Below are 16,557 nucleotides of genomic sequence, written 5' to 3'. Positions count from 1 at the left end.
GGTCACAGCGGTGGTCAGGGGGCCTGAGCGGGAGAGAAGTCGTTCCAGTTCACCGCTCCGGCGGCCTCTGAATCACCGAGCCCCGCGTGCGTGCCGCTGCCGCCCCCGGCGTGCGTTCGGCGGCTGAACGCTGCACGCAGACGCGGGAAGTGGGGTTGGCTGGTGGACGGGGTGGGAGTGAGGAGGAGGTGAGGGGATGGCTGTTGCTGCTGCTGTTGCTGGTGGTGGTGGGGGGAGCGCGCACCAACAAAGGCAGGCAGACAATAAAAACCGACAAATCGCAGCCTGTGAAACGGGACGAGCGGCTGGCGGAGACCGCAGCCCATATCTTGGTTATGCTTCAACGCTTTGCTGCTTTCTCCGCGAAGCCCGGGCTGCTATCTGCCCTCGTCTTCCTGTGTTTCTCTTGTCATTTGCAAGCCAGGTCGGCCTGCAGGTTAAATTCCTTTCTCCCCCCGTGGCTGCGATGATTCCCACGTAAAATCGGGAATAACTGGCCTGACATTTTCAGGTCTTATGCCACATAATGTCAGCTGGTTTCAGTTGCTGCACAGTGGCTCAGTCCCCTCTGAGCTGTCTGAGGTTTTCAGACTATTTCTTCCCTGAAATAAAAGTTTTATAAATTTAAATCCTCCCTCAACTCATCAGGATGTATCCATTGATTATCAGCAACAACCCCACCACCACCACTTCCTCCCCCAGGGCTCTGTTTTTCTTTTTTTTCTTCTTTTTAACAAAGGTAATGATCACCCTTTGCATTGCCATAAACCAATTACATCCCCAGGCTGCAGCAACCGGCTGTCAAATCTACTTAGAGCGCTCTGACAAACTATCTAATTTAGCATGTGTCACAATTCAGACAAGGTCAGAGGTCAGCGATGCCACTGTGTGGCTATCGTGCAGCCTTTGTCATGTGTAATTATGGTCAGCTGGGATTAGCGGGCTTGTCGGGGAGCGTTTTGAGAAGATTAATGTTCAGCTGATTCTGATAGCTGTCTTTTCTTCCACGCTTTCTTAACCCTCTCTCTCTCTCTCTTCCTCCTCAGAGGAAGAGGCAGAGCTATCAGACAGAGAGGTCCCGTTGAGGAAGAAAGGCCGGCCGAAGAAGAAGAAGGACACAAAAAAGAAAGACAAGGAAGGGAAACCTGTCAAAGCAAAAAAACGCAAGAAGATCGTGAGTTTCCTCGGCCTGTGGATTTTGGAAGTTTGACGTCCACATTACAGCGTCTTAACTGCTCTTCTTCCTTTTTTGTTTTTCATCTCTCGCTGCATGCACAGGACAGTGATGTAGAGAGAGACTCGGACAGAGAAAGAGACTACGGCGAGAACTCGGACAGCATTGCCAGCGACTATGGATCTGGTGAGAAAAAGAAAAAGAAGAAACATAAAGAAAGGAAAGAGAAGAAAACCAAGAAAAAGAAAAAAGACGATGGGGATCGAGACAGCAGTCAGGAGGAAACAACGAAGGTAAAGACGTTTTCGCTTGACTCCCAAAAACCCCAACAGTGATCAACGGTGACGAGTCCACCCTTGTTCACGGTCTGATGCTCTGCTTTCTTCTCAGCAACCGTTAGAACAGAAGACCTCGGCGCAGCTGGCGAGGGAGTGGGGCCTGGAGGATGTCGATCACATCTTCACAGAGGAGGACTACAGGGAGCTCACCAACTACAAAGCCTTCAGCCAGTTCATGAGGTACGGCCTGCTCTCTGTTCTCACGTGGGTGGGTGACATCAAGACAGCTAAACCTTCCCCAATAGGCTCCACAGATTAGGTTTACTGGATGGTTAAATTGGTTCAGACAACTCACTTCTGATGAGCTGTCGTCAGGTGGAAAAAAGGTGCTCGACATTCGAACTTCTCTCGCTTTTCAGGGTAAAAGACGAGTAAGAGTGCTGACGTCCTGTGGGAACGTTTGTCTGGAAATGTCGTGTCATTACGCCTGTATTCAAAAGACATTAGCTCCGCACACTCGCTGTGACTTTGCACTGCAGGGGTGCAGTTTGGAAATCTTTTGATTCTAACTTCTGTTTGAGTTGCAGAGTGGAGTCAGATTCCCGTTAGCTGATCTGATGGGAGTGGAAGTGCTGCTGCTAACTATGTGGATGTTGACAATGTGCTTATGGCTTGTTGTCAAAGGAGCTTGCAAAGAAAAGCGTCTGGACTTCTTTAAGTTGCTTGAAGACGTTTCACCTCTTATCCGAGAAGCATCTTCAAGCAACTTAAAGAAGTCCAGACGCTTTTCTTTGCAAGCTCCTTTGACTACGATGACCTGGATGACTGAGAACCTTCACAGACTTATGGCTTGTTGTTTTTATTCTTTACTCCCCCACAGTGTCTACATCTGCTGGTAAGCTTACTGTAACTGCTCAGCTCATGTGACGAGGCTGGTTAGGAGAGTGAGGAGTCCTCGGCTTGGCTGGCTAACTTTTACAGAGTTCAGGTGCTTGAGGGTCTTGATCCCGAGCAGCTGTGGTGATACGGGTGCCCACCTGGTCTGTTGTGGTGATGACAGAGCTGAGCCTCTAGGCAAAGTTCCTACCTGGCGTCTAGCTGACAGACAGAAAGGAGCTGTCTGTGAAATATTTCTAAACTCGAGGAGAAGCTTGTTCATCTTGGAGATGCTCTGAGTTAAGGTGCCTCATGGCTTTCGTGGTGAGGTGTATTTTGGGCTTGGTGACCTCAGGCCTGATCCAAGATGTCTTGAAGACATTGTATGTTATGACTGAATTGCTTCATTATGGTCCCTAATCTGTAGGCGGTGGCTAGAGACAGAGAGAGGGGAGATCTAGTCAACTCTGTTTGACTTTTGCCCCCTGGGACAAGGACCCAAATAAGCAGTAGAACAGATGGTTAGATACAATAGAAACATCAATAAACGTCCATATATGGTTGATTCTACAACACATGGAAATGAAACTGTTTCATTGACAGGACTTGAACCTATTAATACCAAACGAACCTTAATAATAATAATAATGTCAAAACGATTTGATGCTTTTTGGTGACACTGCTTCCTCCTTAATGAAGAAGAGCTCCTGTTAAGTGTCTGTTAGCACAGACGCCAGTAGCCTGGGTTGACTACTATTACTTGTTTCTGTCCCCCTGTGGCAGCCGTGTCTTTATCATCCCAGCTTTGTATAAATGAGACAGCAGCCCCCGTGTTACATGTAACACTGTGTCAGCAGCAGCCTGAGCCTCGGTCTCTGGGGCTGACTCATACCTGCTTTGACTCTCATAAGTAATGTGTAATGCCCAGCGCCTGTTCAGCCAACTTGTCTGCAGCTGGTAGGAAAGCTAATTGACAAATGAACCTGGTGATTGGCTCTCTTGATGGAGGTGAAAGTTTATTCATTTTGGTTATGTGGTTTCACTCTCACAACGCTCTCTCTTAGGCCGATGATCGCCAAGAAGAACCCTAAGATCCCCATGTCAAAGATGATGACCATCCTGGGGGTCAAGTGGAGGGAGTTTAGCTCTAACAACCCCTTCAAGGGCAACGCTGCAGCTGTGGCGGCGGCGGCTGCGGCCGCTGCCATCGCTGTTGCCGAGCAGGTCTCTGCAGCGACCGCCTCACCTGAACCGCCACCTCAGCCTCCACCTGTTAGAAAAGCCAAGACAAAAGAGGGCAAAGGTCTGTCGTCTTCCCATTCCTGTACTAGGACCAGGGCAACGAGATGTTTTAGAGGCACACGATGAACACAGCAGATGTTGACCGATGTTAGGTTTACAGAACTGCGCAAAAATGTTGAACCACCCCTCATTTCTTTAGATTTTGTTTCCAAGGAGCCAGACTTTTATGTAAATGTACTTTCTGAAAGTATTTCAAAATCTTTCTTTGGAAACTAATTTTTACTTCAATCCTAGTTCCTGATCACTTTCAGAGAAATGGTTTTATTTGTTTGTTTAAACTACTTAACACTGAGTTGTTGATCATCATGCTTAAAAAAGGCACCTAACACCTAACCAGTGTCAGCTGTCTGCACAAGAAGCCATTTTTAAGGAAGGGAAGCAGGGACAAAAGACTGGGGTATGTCAAATTACACAAGAACTGGACTGTGAAACAGGTCTAATGGAGTGATGAATCCAAATTTGAAAATATTGAGTCAAATCATCGTTGATATACAGAGAGGAGGTCAGGAGAGAGGTATACCAGTGAGTGTCTACAGCCATCTTTATAAACAGGGTGGAGGCACTGTCATGGTTTAAAGCTGCATTTCACCCAGTGGTGTCAGAGATCTTGTCAAAATGAGTGGAATTATGAACGTAGATGATCCATTAGATCATGCAATACCTGCAAAGCATCTGATTGGCAGCAGCTTCATTTTTCAGCATGACAATGATCCAAAAAACGCTGCCAATGCTGTAAAAACATACCTGGATAGAAAAAGACACAGTGGAACTCTATCAGTGATGGATTGGCCTCCTCTGAGCTCAGACCTCAACATTATTGAAGCAGTGTGGGATCATTTTGACAGAGAACAGAACAAAAGGCAGAAACATCCAAAGAAGAGCTTTGAAAGTCCTTCAAGAAGCCTGGAGAGCTATTCCTGAAGACTACTTAAAGAAATTACAGGAAAGCTGACTAAGAGAGTTTAAGAATAAAGGTGGTCAAACCAAATATTGACTTTCAAACTGAATAGAAATATATTTCCATGTATGTTTGCGCGTTTCAACTAACTGCTGCACCTGTTTCCCCTTTTCCTGGCAAAATCTAAGGGTATGAGGGGTGGCTCGAGACTTTTGCACATGTGCTGTACATGCTAATGGAGAGCAGTAAACTAATGCTAACCTCTCATTTACCTCTATCCCTTTTCTGATACAGCTCACTGATACAGCTTCTTTGTTATGCTGTCTGTCCAGGTCCGGGTTACAAGAAGCGCAGTAAAAGTCCTCGAGTTCCAGACAAGAAAAAGGCTTCAGCCGTAGCCAAAGCTAAAAAGATGGCACCCATCCGTATTAAATTATCACCTATCAGTGCCAAGAGGAAGAAGAGCTGCTCGGTGAGTGTGAAGTTTAGAGTATTCGTGAAACACTGAATCGGTGGAAGTTAAAAACAGCGTCGCTCCCTGTTGTTTTCCTCTGTTTCTTGTTACCTGTCTCTCCTCCCTTCACTCACTGCCCCCGTGCTTTCTCGTGCTCTGCTAGAGCGAGGATATGGATGAGGACGAGTCTGAGCAGGAGGACTCCAGCGTTCACAGCTCCTCGGTTCGCTCTGACAGCTCTGGCCGAGTGAAGAAGAACAAGCGCGGACGGCCTGCCAAGAAGAAGAAGAAAAGTAAGCGCAGCCTGCTTGTTATACGTACAGCACATAATTATAAATGATGTACAGCCTCCCTGTCCACATCCATCTTACAGCTCCACTGTTAAGTTTACTTTGGCTTATTGGAATCCAAAGGAATAATGCAGCTCAACTCTTCTGGTTCAGACAATAATCTTCTCTCTTTGCTGATAAAAGTGTATTTAAAAGGATGAACCTGAGCTGGGAAACAGTATTAACAGCAGTGGAGCGATGACTGAACTGTGTGAGGGATGAGATAGGCAGAGGATGAAGGTGCTTCCAGCTGCAGATGAATACAGTTACAGTCTGTATACTCTTGGAGTATATTTTTAGCAGCTATTTAACAAAACATTCATATTACTGGAGCTTGGTTAAAATGGAGACAGCGTGCAGATTGAACAAAAATACTGCACAAAGTGAATAATTCGACTTTTTATAGTCTCCTATTTATAACACAAAACTGGAGATGCATAAACATAAAACATAAAAAAAAATCAAAAATCAAATGTTGATTTTCAGTAGTCTGGAGTGCATGGACATCCCCATGCAGCTGTCTTTAGTTACTTGTTAATGTGTCTCTCTGTCTTCAGTTGCGTGTTCAGGATGAGAAATGCGTGCTCGATCGGGTTGCGATCAGGTGATTGGCTCTGCCATTCCAGATGACTCCACTTGTTAACCTTCAATAAGCTCTGTTCACTTCAGAATTAATGTGTCTGCTTCTGTTTTCTGTCCCATCATCAATAAACAATAGTGCCCAGTGTCACTGGAAGCTGCGGGTAACCATTCGTCACACTGCCTTTACCGCGTTTCACAGATTATGTTGATTATGAGCAGAAGGAGCAGCCTTCACAATTCTTTCTTCTGTTATTCTGGGGCAGATTAGTGTGTCCAAAAATGCTGTTCCTGAGCTGCTCGAAAGGGGTTTTTAGACATAATTTGGTCCTTTGCATATTCTGGGATAGCTTATGTTTTATTGTTTGTTTGTTTTTCATTAAATCTGTTCTCAAGTTAAGATATGCTTACTTCCTGATATGTTTTCTCAGTTGGATGTTGTGAACAGACATTTCTTTACCATAGAAAGGATCCTATGATCATCCACAACTGTTGTCTTTCCTGGACGTCCAGGTCTCCTTATGTTGCTTAGGCAACCATCTATTGTATTTATCAGTCCCTCATATGTTAGTTTACAGTATTATTACCTCCCATTTAGTAGTTTCTTAAATTGCCAAAATTGATATAAGTTTGACTCTAATCTTGAAGTTGAACTTGTTTCACTTGCGCTGATCACATGCTGTGAGTTCACATCAACAGCTTACAAATGCAACTATTGGAATAAAGAAAGACCTTTTACATTTTGAATTAGTGAAGAAATAACGTAAAAATATAACACATGCCTTTTTCATAGACAGGTGTGTTTTGTGTGTGTGAATTACACTGAGGCCATGGAAAGAAGGCACTGTGTACAAAAATGACTTCAGTTTCTCAGTGATGAATGCACTATTTTGTTCAACTCCTCAAATGCAAACTGAGACTCTGCACTTAATCCAAACTCATTACACGTGCATCCATAGGCTAAATCTGACTATTGTCACGTCTGGTAGCGTGATTTCATTTTGCCAAGAAGGCCAAAACTTGATCATTTGCAAACCTTCTGCATTACAAGCGTGCAGATATGCTGCAAATCCGAGCAGCTTCAAGTGTTTCACTTGCGTTTTTCAGTTTTTCTTTTAGTTCTGAAAAAGTTCAAACATGCAGCACGTACCTAAAACTTCACCCCGTGTTCCTGAAAACATCTCTCACATTTGACTGCACTTGTTTTAAGTTACACATGAAACTGCATGGTTATAGTTGGAAGTGAAAAATGAGCAGTTCAGTTATTTGGGGTGAAAAACACAGAAATGGTTTGTGACCTTTTGTCAGTGCTTGTCAACTCGCCCTGTGCTTGCTATCTCCCTTCCCAGGTGAAGAGGAAGGGGATGGCTACGAGACCGATCACCAGGACTACTGTGAGGTGTGTCAGCAGGGCGGGGAGATCATCCTGTGCGACACCTGTCCTCGAGCGTACCACCTCGTCTGCCTTGAGCCTGAGCTGGACAAGGCCCCCGAGGGCAAGTGGAGCTGTCCCCATTGTGTAAGTACAACTGCTCCTGTTTTTTATTTTCCCATCTCCTTTGCATCGTTTTTATTCCACAACTTATCTCCGAGCTGTGTGGCTACCTGAGCAGCAAAAACACCTGTTACTGTTAGTTAAAGCTTGTTTTCTTGGAGGATCAGATGAGTAGAAACCCTTTAAGCTTATCAGAAATCTGAGCGGGGAAGCGGCTACGTGCAGACATCCTGCCTCAACAAAAAACTGTCGCCAAATGTGGGTGTAATCTATTCAGCAATGGCACAAATATTGCTCAGTGCTAATTTCTAGATGCTGCGAAGTCTTGGTATCAGATCTCTGAGATTAGTCAGTTAAGGTGCTGTGAAACTGCTCACTAAATTGCTGCATTAAATCCACTGTGTAGAATTTTATGTGATTGTTTCGACTGGTTTAGCTTTTTAGTTTCTTTATGAGTCACGTGTTTTTATCTGTAGGGACGACCTGGTATTGATATCGAAAGTGTGAACAAAGTGAGCGATACTTGCGCTTAAATGTCATTTAGCTAACTGACTGGAGGAGCGGAGAAAAAGAGGGAAAGGGCATGCACTGGTGACAAACAGGAAGCTGAAAAGAAGCTTTTTACCTGCTGTTTATTCAGCGCAAGTGTCAGGTTTATCTGAGTCAAGCATCCCTGAATACCAAGAAGTGGTAGACTGGCATTGAATTTGAAGGAGAGCTGTATCAGAGCAGTATAACTGTCACACTCAAGGTGTTTGTTGACGTGCTAGTGAGATACTTACACTTTGAAAGGGTTGGGGATTTTTTCTGGTCCTTTTTTTTTTGGAAAATTTCAACTCCCCCGAGTAGGTGCTATAGCACAGTCAAAATTTCCACTTCATTAATCGTGAACATTTCAACAATCAAATGCCATGTTGTAAATATGTATGCATTATTCAAAAAGCAATGATTTGTAATGCCGTGTAACCATTCTGCAGTTTGAAAGTCACTGGTTCTTGCAAATAAACGATTTCACATTCTCATTTTATTCTGCACAGCAAGGCGAAAAGCTGCTTGCTTTCCTCCGGAGTGTGAGCTCCCTATATGTCACCAGGCTACATTTACAAATTGGCAAATGCCGGTTTTAATATCGTACAGTAGTTGCCAAAACTGTGTTTTATATAAGCTTGGGTCTGTAGTGACTGAGATAGCAGACATTTACTTTAACTGTCAGTGTTGCACAGGGATAGTAGACCCCAAATATGGGTTACATACTGCAGCTGTTACATAAATCAGGTATTTCTTTTTTTAACCTTTATTCACCCAGAATAGGCTCACTTGGAGCAGTGGTCTATTTTTCACAAACTCCATCCTTCACAGTCACGGAGGCCTACTTAAAACAGCACCTGAGCAGCTCCAGCAAAGGTCCTTCTCCCGCTTATCTTATGTCTCACAACCACATTCCCACTTAAGGCTAAAAGAGTCAATGGGAGCCAGGACTCTCAGTGCAATGAACAGCTGGCAACATTAGCAGCTTAATTTTTTTCTGTGAGTCATTAATATGTAACCACAAAATTCTCAATAAGCATCTTGTGGTTGTTGAAAGCTCCTTTTACTTCATGTGTTCAGGATGTTCCTCAGTTTAACAGTTTTGTTTTCTCTCGCTTTCTTTCAGGAAAAAGAGGGAATCCAGTGGGAAGCAAAAGACGAAGACTTTGAGGATTTTGAGGAGGACAGCGAGGACAGAGTGATATCAGAGGTCGGCGTGAGGGTCGCCACTGGGGCGGAGGAGGAAGATGACGACCACATGGAGTTCTGTCGGGTGTGTAAAGACGGAGGTGAGCTGTTGTGCTGCGACACCTGTACGTCTTCCTACCACATCCACTGTCTGAACCCGCCGTTGCCGGAGATTCCCAACGGAGAGTGGCTGTGTCCACGATGCACGGTCAGTTGATGCTCTTGTCACAGTGTTTTTTTTAATCTATACCTCACAGATTTCCATCTTCTCGCTTAAATAAACTGATGTGATTTTAAAAATGCATTTTTGCTCCAGTGTCCGCCAATCAAGGGACGTGTCCAAAAGATCCTCCACTGGCGATGGGGTGAGCCTCCACCTCCCATTCCTGTTCCACCCGCTCCCGACGCTCCACCCGACGCCCCGCCACCGCCACCAATGAAAGGCAGGGCAGAGAGGGAGTTCTTTGTAAAGCTGACCGGACAGTCCTACTGGCACTGCACCTGGATCACTGAGCTGCAGGTGAGTCTGAAAGTCACAACCACAAATAATGGCAAGTCTGTTTTCTAGGGATTCCCCCTCCTCAGTCCAAATATTTCTTCTTCTTCTTTTTTTTTTAGCCACACACGTGTCAGAGTAATGAACCAGACAGCACACATCTGTCGTTTTTAATCAAGCTCCTGCAGCCTAATGTACATCCCTTTGACAACATGCCGTAGCAAAAATATAAATAAAGTAATTAAATTAAATTCACAGTATTGCTCCCTATAAAATAACTGATATTTCTTATACACACACTGGCCATCAGGTATACCAGTACAAAAATATCTAAAAAGTCAACACATGGCAGCAACTCTATGCCTTTAGACACGTAGACACGATGTGGACTTCCAGCACCTTGTGGAATCTGTGCCGTGAAGAATTAAAGTCGTTCTGAAGGCTAAACTGGGTCCAGCCCAGCAAGGTGTAACCAATGAAGTAGCCGTCTCAGGTAGTCAGCCTGGTTTGTTGTTGTTAAAAGACATATTTAAACTTACAGAGTTAGAGTTTTACTTGTTACATGTCCTTCAGAGGTTAAAATGCAGTTGTGTTTTGACTCTAGCCTGGCTCATTAGCTAATAACCACAAAAAATAACTTTTGCTTGCCCACCCTGGAGGAGAAGTATGAAAGAGAAAGCCCACACCAGACCACCCACAAACGGCCCTTTATAGGACCTTGTTTGGATTGTTGTTACACTGAAACTATGTATATCATGTGTAACTGTTGCTTAATCATCTCTGTGGCTGCAGCCGCTTCTCGCACACTCTTCCCTCAACAAGGGACCTACTTCACACACAGGCGTCTTAAAGGGGACAGAATGGGCGCTATCAGGCGAACCACGAGTGCAGCGCATTCGATTATCTGCATAAGCAAATGCTCGACCCCAAGAATCTTAAACTGATCCTTGGAAGCTTTATTCACAGGGCGGTCCTACTGTTTACACATATTTTAGCGACTGTTTTTACAGCCATAGATGGTATTTGTAAATGAACGTACATCATCACCATCACTAAAGATTATTATTCCCTTAAATTTCCTTTCTACTTTAAAAACTGCACTCAGCATGTCATTTGCAGTGTTTACTCAGCATTTTTGTATTCACCAGATTTATGAAACAAAACAGCAAAAACTGCTTTCTACATTTTTTAGATTGTTCTCCTGTGTTGAGTCTCTAATGCTTCAGATTTAAAAGATCTAACAATGGAAATCAAACCGTGGCTGAAATATAAACAACTGCTCTCCATATTTAGAATAAAATATATGACGAGGGTCACGTTTTTCCAAGTCTAAACAATGAAAAAAAATGGTTTTGAAAACCACAAATCTAGGACGTCCTCACCTGAAAAATGATCATCTGACCAACTAATGTCTTTGTCTCATCAGCTGGAGATCTTCCACTCGGTCATGTATAGAAACTACCAGAGGAAGACGGACATGGACGAGCCTCCCAGCTTGGACTACGGCTCGGGGGGAGAGGATGAGAACGGAGTAGGAAAGAGCGAGAAGAGGAGGGCCAAAGACCCCCAGTATGCCATCATGGAGGACAAATACTACAGATATGGCATCAAGCCCGAGTGGATGATGATTCACCGGATCATCAATCACAGGTAAAGAGCCGTGCACACAAGCACGCAGAGGTCAGGTTTGTGAAGGACCACTAACTGTGATCATGTGTCTCCCTGCTAGTGTGGATAAGAAGGGGATATACCACTACCTGGTCAAGTGGCGAGACCTCGCCTACGACCAGTGTACATGGGAGAGAGACGACATGGATATCCCCGACTTTGCAATTTACAAGGCCAGCTACTGGAAACACAGGTATTTGTTTTTAAAGCTGTATTTCTCATTTATTAACCTCCTAAAACCTGCCGTCCACATATGTGGGCATCACATTTTGGGTTGTCCAGACCACAATACTAAATTTTGCTCTACAAAGGCCTGATATGCAGTTACGAGGACATTACACTGCCACCTGAAATGTTTCGTGTTTCATGCTCTGAAATCTTTTACTTTTTTGACTTTGTTACAGGCATACGTCTTCCTGCAACCATATTGCTCATAGCGGCACAACTGCTGTTTCTCATTTTGTTTTTGTACTCAGGAAAAATGCTGCTGTGTTCAGACACCAAATAAAAAGTTTTGCACATCAATTGTGACTTTATTATGTTCTATCGAAATTTAATGCAAATCTCCTCATATGTGGATATAACTTTTCTCAGAAACTACATCAGGTAAAATGATCATTCGTTGTTTTTACATTCATCAGGTCTCAATCAGCCCAAAGAGAAATTAAAATTTCATGCAATGAAAAAGTTCGGGTTTTAGGAGGTTAAAGCAAGTCCGCTAGTGTTTTTCAGCCGCTTCACAGAGACCTGCCTACGTATACGTGCAGTCTCATCTCCCTTTGATGAATCGGATCCCTGCTAGAGTGAACAGCTTAGTGTCAGCGACGTGGCAATAATTCTGCTGCTGTTTAACAGGGACGCCATAATGAAGGAGGACCCAGACAAACCCAGGAAGATAAGGAACAAGAACTCAGATGAGGGTGAAGATGAGTCTCCAGGCTCACCACTCACTGATGTGAGTATTGTAAAGTGTGCAGCTGCTGTCTGCTGTTAGCCAGTCACTCTTTTTTGTTATAAAGTTATTAAATGTTTCTTATAAGAACAATCACATACTGCAATTCAGATTTACATTTTTTATATGCTATACTGTAAGGATTCCCTTACAATGTGTTCCCTTTATTTTTGTGTTAAATTGTACACATTTAAGGATCTTTATTGTATAAAAGCACACCACTGGTGAACCGACTTCGATTATTTTTACTAATAGTTTTACTAAAGCTGTCCGATGCAGCATGGGAGAATAACCACACTTTCCAATATTTCTCATTTTGCATATCTAAGCCTCTCTCTTGGTAATATTGCTCAAAACTATCTTTGAAAATGTAGATTATTGAACAGTTTCTGATTCATAACCTCATAATTGTTCAGCGTGGAGAGGTTTGTAAATCTGACAACTCAGTAGGTTACATAGGAGTTTAAAATCTGTACCATAAGTGCATCTGCTAAAAATCTCGGACGAGTTCAAATCCCAGTGATTGCCTGGGATTTTTCAAATTTATACCGCAGTCACAGGAAACACTACGAGGAGGCTGAGTGGTAGCATTGGCGACCGCCAGTATTTTTTTTTTATCATGTACAAATCTGTGCGCATTAAACCACAATAAGTCAAAATACAAACAAACAGACACAATTTGACCTTTCAGTCAAAACCTTTACAGAAAATAAACAAAGACTGATGAATGAAATTAGTTTTTTCTTGGTAATCCAGATGTTTTCAGGAAATGTAAAGGAATTTCCATCCATCCATTCGCTTCCGCTTATCCTTTATCGGGGTCACGGGGGAGCTGGAGCCTATCCCAGCTGTCTTAGGGCGAGAGGCGGGGTACACGCTGGACAGGTCGCCAGTCTGTTGCAGGGCTAACACACAGACAGAGACAGCCATTCACTCCCACATTCACACCTATGGCAATTTAGAGTTTCCAGTTAACCCAATCGTATCTCCTCACCGTTTTCTCATTTCTTCCCTTCAGCCTACAATAAAATACGAGGAGCAGCCAGACTTTGTCACGTCAACGGGCGGCACGCTACATCTGTACCAACTGGAGGGCCTGAACTGGCTTCGGTTTTCCTGGGCTCAGGGCACTGACACCATCCTGGCGGACGAGATGGGGCTGGGAAAGACCATCCAAACCATCGTCTTCCTCTATTCACTTTTCAAAGAGGTGCTGACCTTATCTCTGCTTTTTTCCTTTAACGTTGTTTAAAGTCTCGCTGTGTAACACGGTACTGATTTCCCTCTCTGCTCGCTTCAGGGTCACACTAAGGGTCCATTTCTAGTCAGCGCTCCACTCTCCACCATCATCAACTGGGAGAGGGAGTTTGAGATGTGGGCCCCCGATTTCTACGTGGTGACGTACACGGGAGACAAGGACAGCCGAGCCATCATCAGAGAGAACGAGTTCTCCTTTGATGACACGGCCGTCAAGGGAGGAAAGAAGACCTTCAAACTGAGGGTAAGGAGGGATCGTTAGCAGTAGCAGGAAAACACGATATCGACAGTGGCGTCCACTCATCCTTCCTCCCTTGTTTGTCCTCCTGCAGCGAGAAGCTCCTATTAAATTCCACGTGCTGCTGACCTCCTACGAGCTGGTGACCATCGACCAAACGGCGCTGAAGTCTATTGACTGGGCCTGTCTGGTGGTGGATGAAGCTCACCGCCTTAAGAACAACCAGTCCAAGGTACAGCAGCTACTGCATATGAGTCCACATTAACGCACTTCACCTCTCTCTGGTGGCCAAACTATGCAATGGCAACACTTTAGTCCCACAGTACTTAACTACTTTCATAGGTCGTTTAATGTACTTTATCATGAGAGTAATAGATTAAGTATTAGCTGTACTTCTTCAGGAAGTTGGGGTCCATGCCATAATGACTTAATTACAACTAATTATAAGATCTATGCAATATAAGATATTTACTTACAGTATAAAACACCTTAAGGCGACTATTGTTGTGAGTTTGCACTATAGAAATAAAACTGATGTGAAATTAAGTCAAATATGTTTGTTTTTTAATGATGTGGAAGAGTTTAGAAAAATCCACTGAGAGTTAAATAACGCTGAGCTTCCTTATTTGTGTTTCCAGTTCTTCAGGCGTCTGAACGACTACAAGATCGACTACAAGCTTCTGCTCACAGGAACTCCGTTACAGAACAACCTGGAGGAGCTGTTTCACCTGCTCAACTTCCTCACACCTAACCGCTTCAAGTAGGACTTCTTTCTTTGTAAAGCACACACCTTCACACTACATGAACACCTAATTTTAAAAGGGGGTCCTACAAGAGTAGCTTTGCATGAGTCGTCATTAATTTAAAAAATAATGAATCGGTTCTAGCTTTTGGTGCAGCCCATTCACTTCATCCCCTGTTAGAAAAAGCTGTTTTACCTACTCTCTGTTAAGTGTGTCATATTTAACACATGCGTTTTTATGTGTTTGTGAGAGTGTAGAAGTATAATACAAATAAATCTCATGTATGCAAATTAATATTTAACTAATTATAAAATGGTCAGGTGTTTGAACAAACACTGACAATTTTCTAGCAATTATAAAGAGTTGAGGCCACACTCTTGAAAGGCCACTTTCTTCTGATTGGCTGCCCCTCGTCTGGCTCCCTCAAACAAAAGCTTGTAAGCGTTGCGTCCATAGAAGCAAATGAAGCTGATATCTGTTCAGCACAAAAGTAGAAAAGATAGTAACTGAGTGTTTGGAGTAGTCTAAAGCCTAATGCTTAGGTTTACAGGGGTTACTATTATGTACACGTATCTCATTACCTGTAAACAGTAATGTGCCCAGTACTTGTAGCTCTACTAATTCATCTGTTCTTATTTCTAGTTGCAGTAGAATTGTCTATGATAGATTTTCTTCTCTCTCTCTTTGCAGTAACCTCGAGGGCTTCCTAGAAGAGTTCGCTGACATTTCCAAGGAGGACCAGATCAAGAAGCTCCATGACCTGCTGGGGCCTCACATGTTGCGCAGACTGAAGGCCGACGTCTTCAAGAACATGCCCGCCAAGACCGAGCTGATTGTCAGAGTGGAGCTGAGCCCTATGCAGAAGTATGACACTGACAAATGTAGATACAAATCTACGTTTGTAGCACTTAGACGAGCATCTTCCGTAGCCTAAAACCAAGGTCAGATTCAACTGAAAGGGTGTGTTTGTGTGTACAAGTGCGACAGTTAGTCTATACATCCTCTGTTGTTTGTAAGTGTTTGTTGGAGGGGAGAAAAAGGTTTTAAAAAGACTTCATCTTGATCTACACATTATATAAACATTGTATAAACAACAGGAGCCAGGCATTAATCTGGAGTTGGTACCCCTCTGCACTCTCCTGGGAAGCTTTTGTACATGTTGGAGCCTGTCTGTGGGATTGTTGTCCGTTAATGCAGAAAAGCATTTGGGCGGTCAGACACTGATGTCAGATCAGACGGGCTGACTCTTTCTAGTTCATCCCAAAGGTGTTCGGTAGAGTTGAGGTGTTCCCACAAAGCTGGAAATACAGAATTGAAGAACTGAAGAGTTTGTAAACTCTTAGATTTTTCTCATGATTTCCTTTCTTTTGGTTTCTTTTCTTGGAGACCAAAATGTGACACTACAAACCACATGAGAACATTCAGTCCTCTTATTGGCCGGATGTGTTCAGAGCAGGAGCAACATTGTTCTGGACTAGTGAATAACATGGAGCAGTTATTCCTAACATTTGTATTCAATATACCTGACTGCAACAAGATCGGCTAGAGATTGGATCACGTTTTCACCATAAACCAGTTGCTCGCTCATCCAATGGCCTTTTTGTTGTTATTTCGGTCCTCACTCATGTGCGATTACTTTGTTCACATCTGCACCAATCAACCACATTAAAGCGAAAAATGAACCAGCTGTGCATCTTAAAACTGAACAGCTGGCTCCTGGAATTCCTCCACCAGTGTCAGTGGGACTCAGTGAAATGCGAGAATTCAAAGATTTAATAGATCCATCTAATGTTGTTGACGTCGTGTTGACACACTCCTAATCATTTCACGATTTTGTGTTTTTCTTGGATTTTCTTAAATGCAGGAAATACTACAAGCTAATTCTGACCAAAAACTTTGAAGCTCTAAACTCGAAAGGCGGAGGAAATCAGGTCTCGCTGCTCAACATCATGATGGACCTAAAGAAGTGCTGCAATCATCCCTACCTCTTCCCCGTTGCCTCAATGGTGAGAAGAAACAAAAGGACACTTTTGTCTTTGGGGATTCTTGATCCACAGAAAGAGTAGATTTAATGCTGCTTAAGTTTCCTGTATTATTTCAGC

The 16,557-nt window shown here is 43.6% G+C and overlaps 1 protein-coding gene across 4 annotated transcripts in view; it reads left to right on the top strand.

Annotated features, from left to right (window-relative positions):
- The window catches only part of chd3 (chromodomain helicase DNA binding protein 3), a 54,993-nt gene that overhangs the window by 2,372 nt on the left and 36,064 nt on the right, over positions 1 to 16,557 (top strand). For all 4 annotated transcript variants that reach the window (XM_026162179.2, XM_026162175.2, XM_026162178.2 and 1 more), the window contains 18 exons: positions 1,047 to 1,174; positions 1,279 to 1,467; positions 1,565 to 1,692; positions 3,393 to 3,631; positions 4,861 to 5,000; positions 5,146 to 5,275; positions 7,240 to 7,409; positions 9,040 to 9,309; positions 9,418 to 9,621; positions 11,024 to 11,247; positions 11,327 to 11,458; positions 12,121 to 12,220; positions 13,236 to 13,427; positions 13,518 to 13,718; positions 13,807 to 13,944; positions 14,351 to 14,472; positions 15,146 to 15,319; positions 16,320 to 16,461. In XM_026162179.2, coding sequence (XP_026017964.1) covers positions 1,047 to 1,174; positions 1,279 to 1,467; positions 1,565 to 1,692; positions 3,393 to 3,631; positions 4,861 to 5,000; positions 5,146 to 5,275; positions 7,240 to 7,409; positions 9,040 to 9,309; positions 9,418 to 9,621; positions 11,024 to 11,247; positions 11,327 to 11,458; positions 12,121 to 12,220; positions 13,236 to 13,427; positions 13,518 to 13,718; positions 13,807 to 13,944; positions 14,351 to 14,472; positions 15,146 to 15,319; positions 16,320 to 16,461 — 3,023 coding nt within the window. The remainder of the gene's footprint in view (positions 1 to 1,046; positions 1,175 to 1,278; positions 1,468 to 1,564; positions 1,693 to 3,392; positions 3,632 to 4,860; positions 5,001 to 5,145; positions 5,276 to 7,239; positions 7,410 to 9,039; positions 9,310 to 9,417; positions 9,622 to 11,023; positions 11,248 to 11,326; positions 11,459 to 12,120; positions 12,221 to 13,235; positions 13,428 to 13,517; positions 13,719 to 13,806; positions 13,945 to 14,350; positions 14,473 to 15,145; positions 15,320 to 16,319; positions 16,462 to 16,557) is intronic.

The sequence above is a fragment of the Astatotilapia calliptera genome, chromosome 3 (genome assembly GCF_964374335.1).
Source record: "Astatotilapia calliptera chromosome 3, fAstCal68.1, whole genome shotgun sequence".
In the NCBI taxonomy this organism is placed as follows: Eukaryota; Metazoa; Chordata; class Actinopteri; order Cichliformes; family Cichlidae; genus Astatotilapia; species Astatotilapia calliptera.
This window is presented reverse-complemented; position numbering and strand designations above follow the sequence as displayed.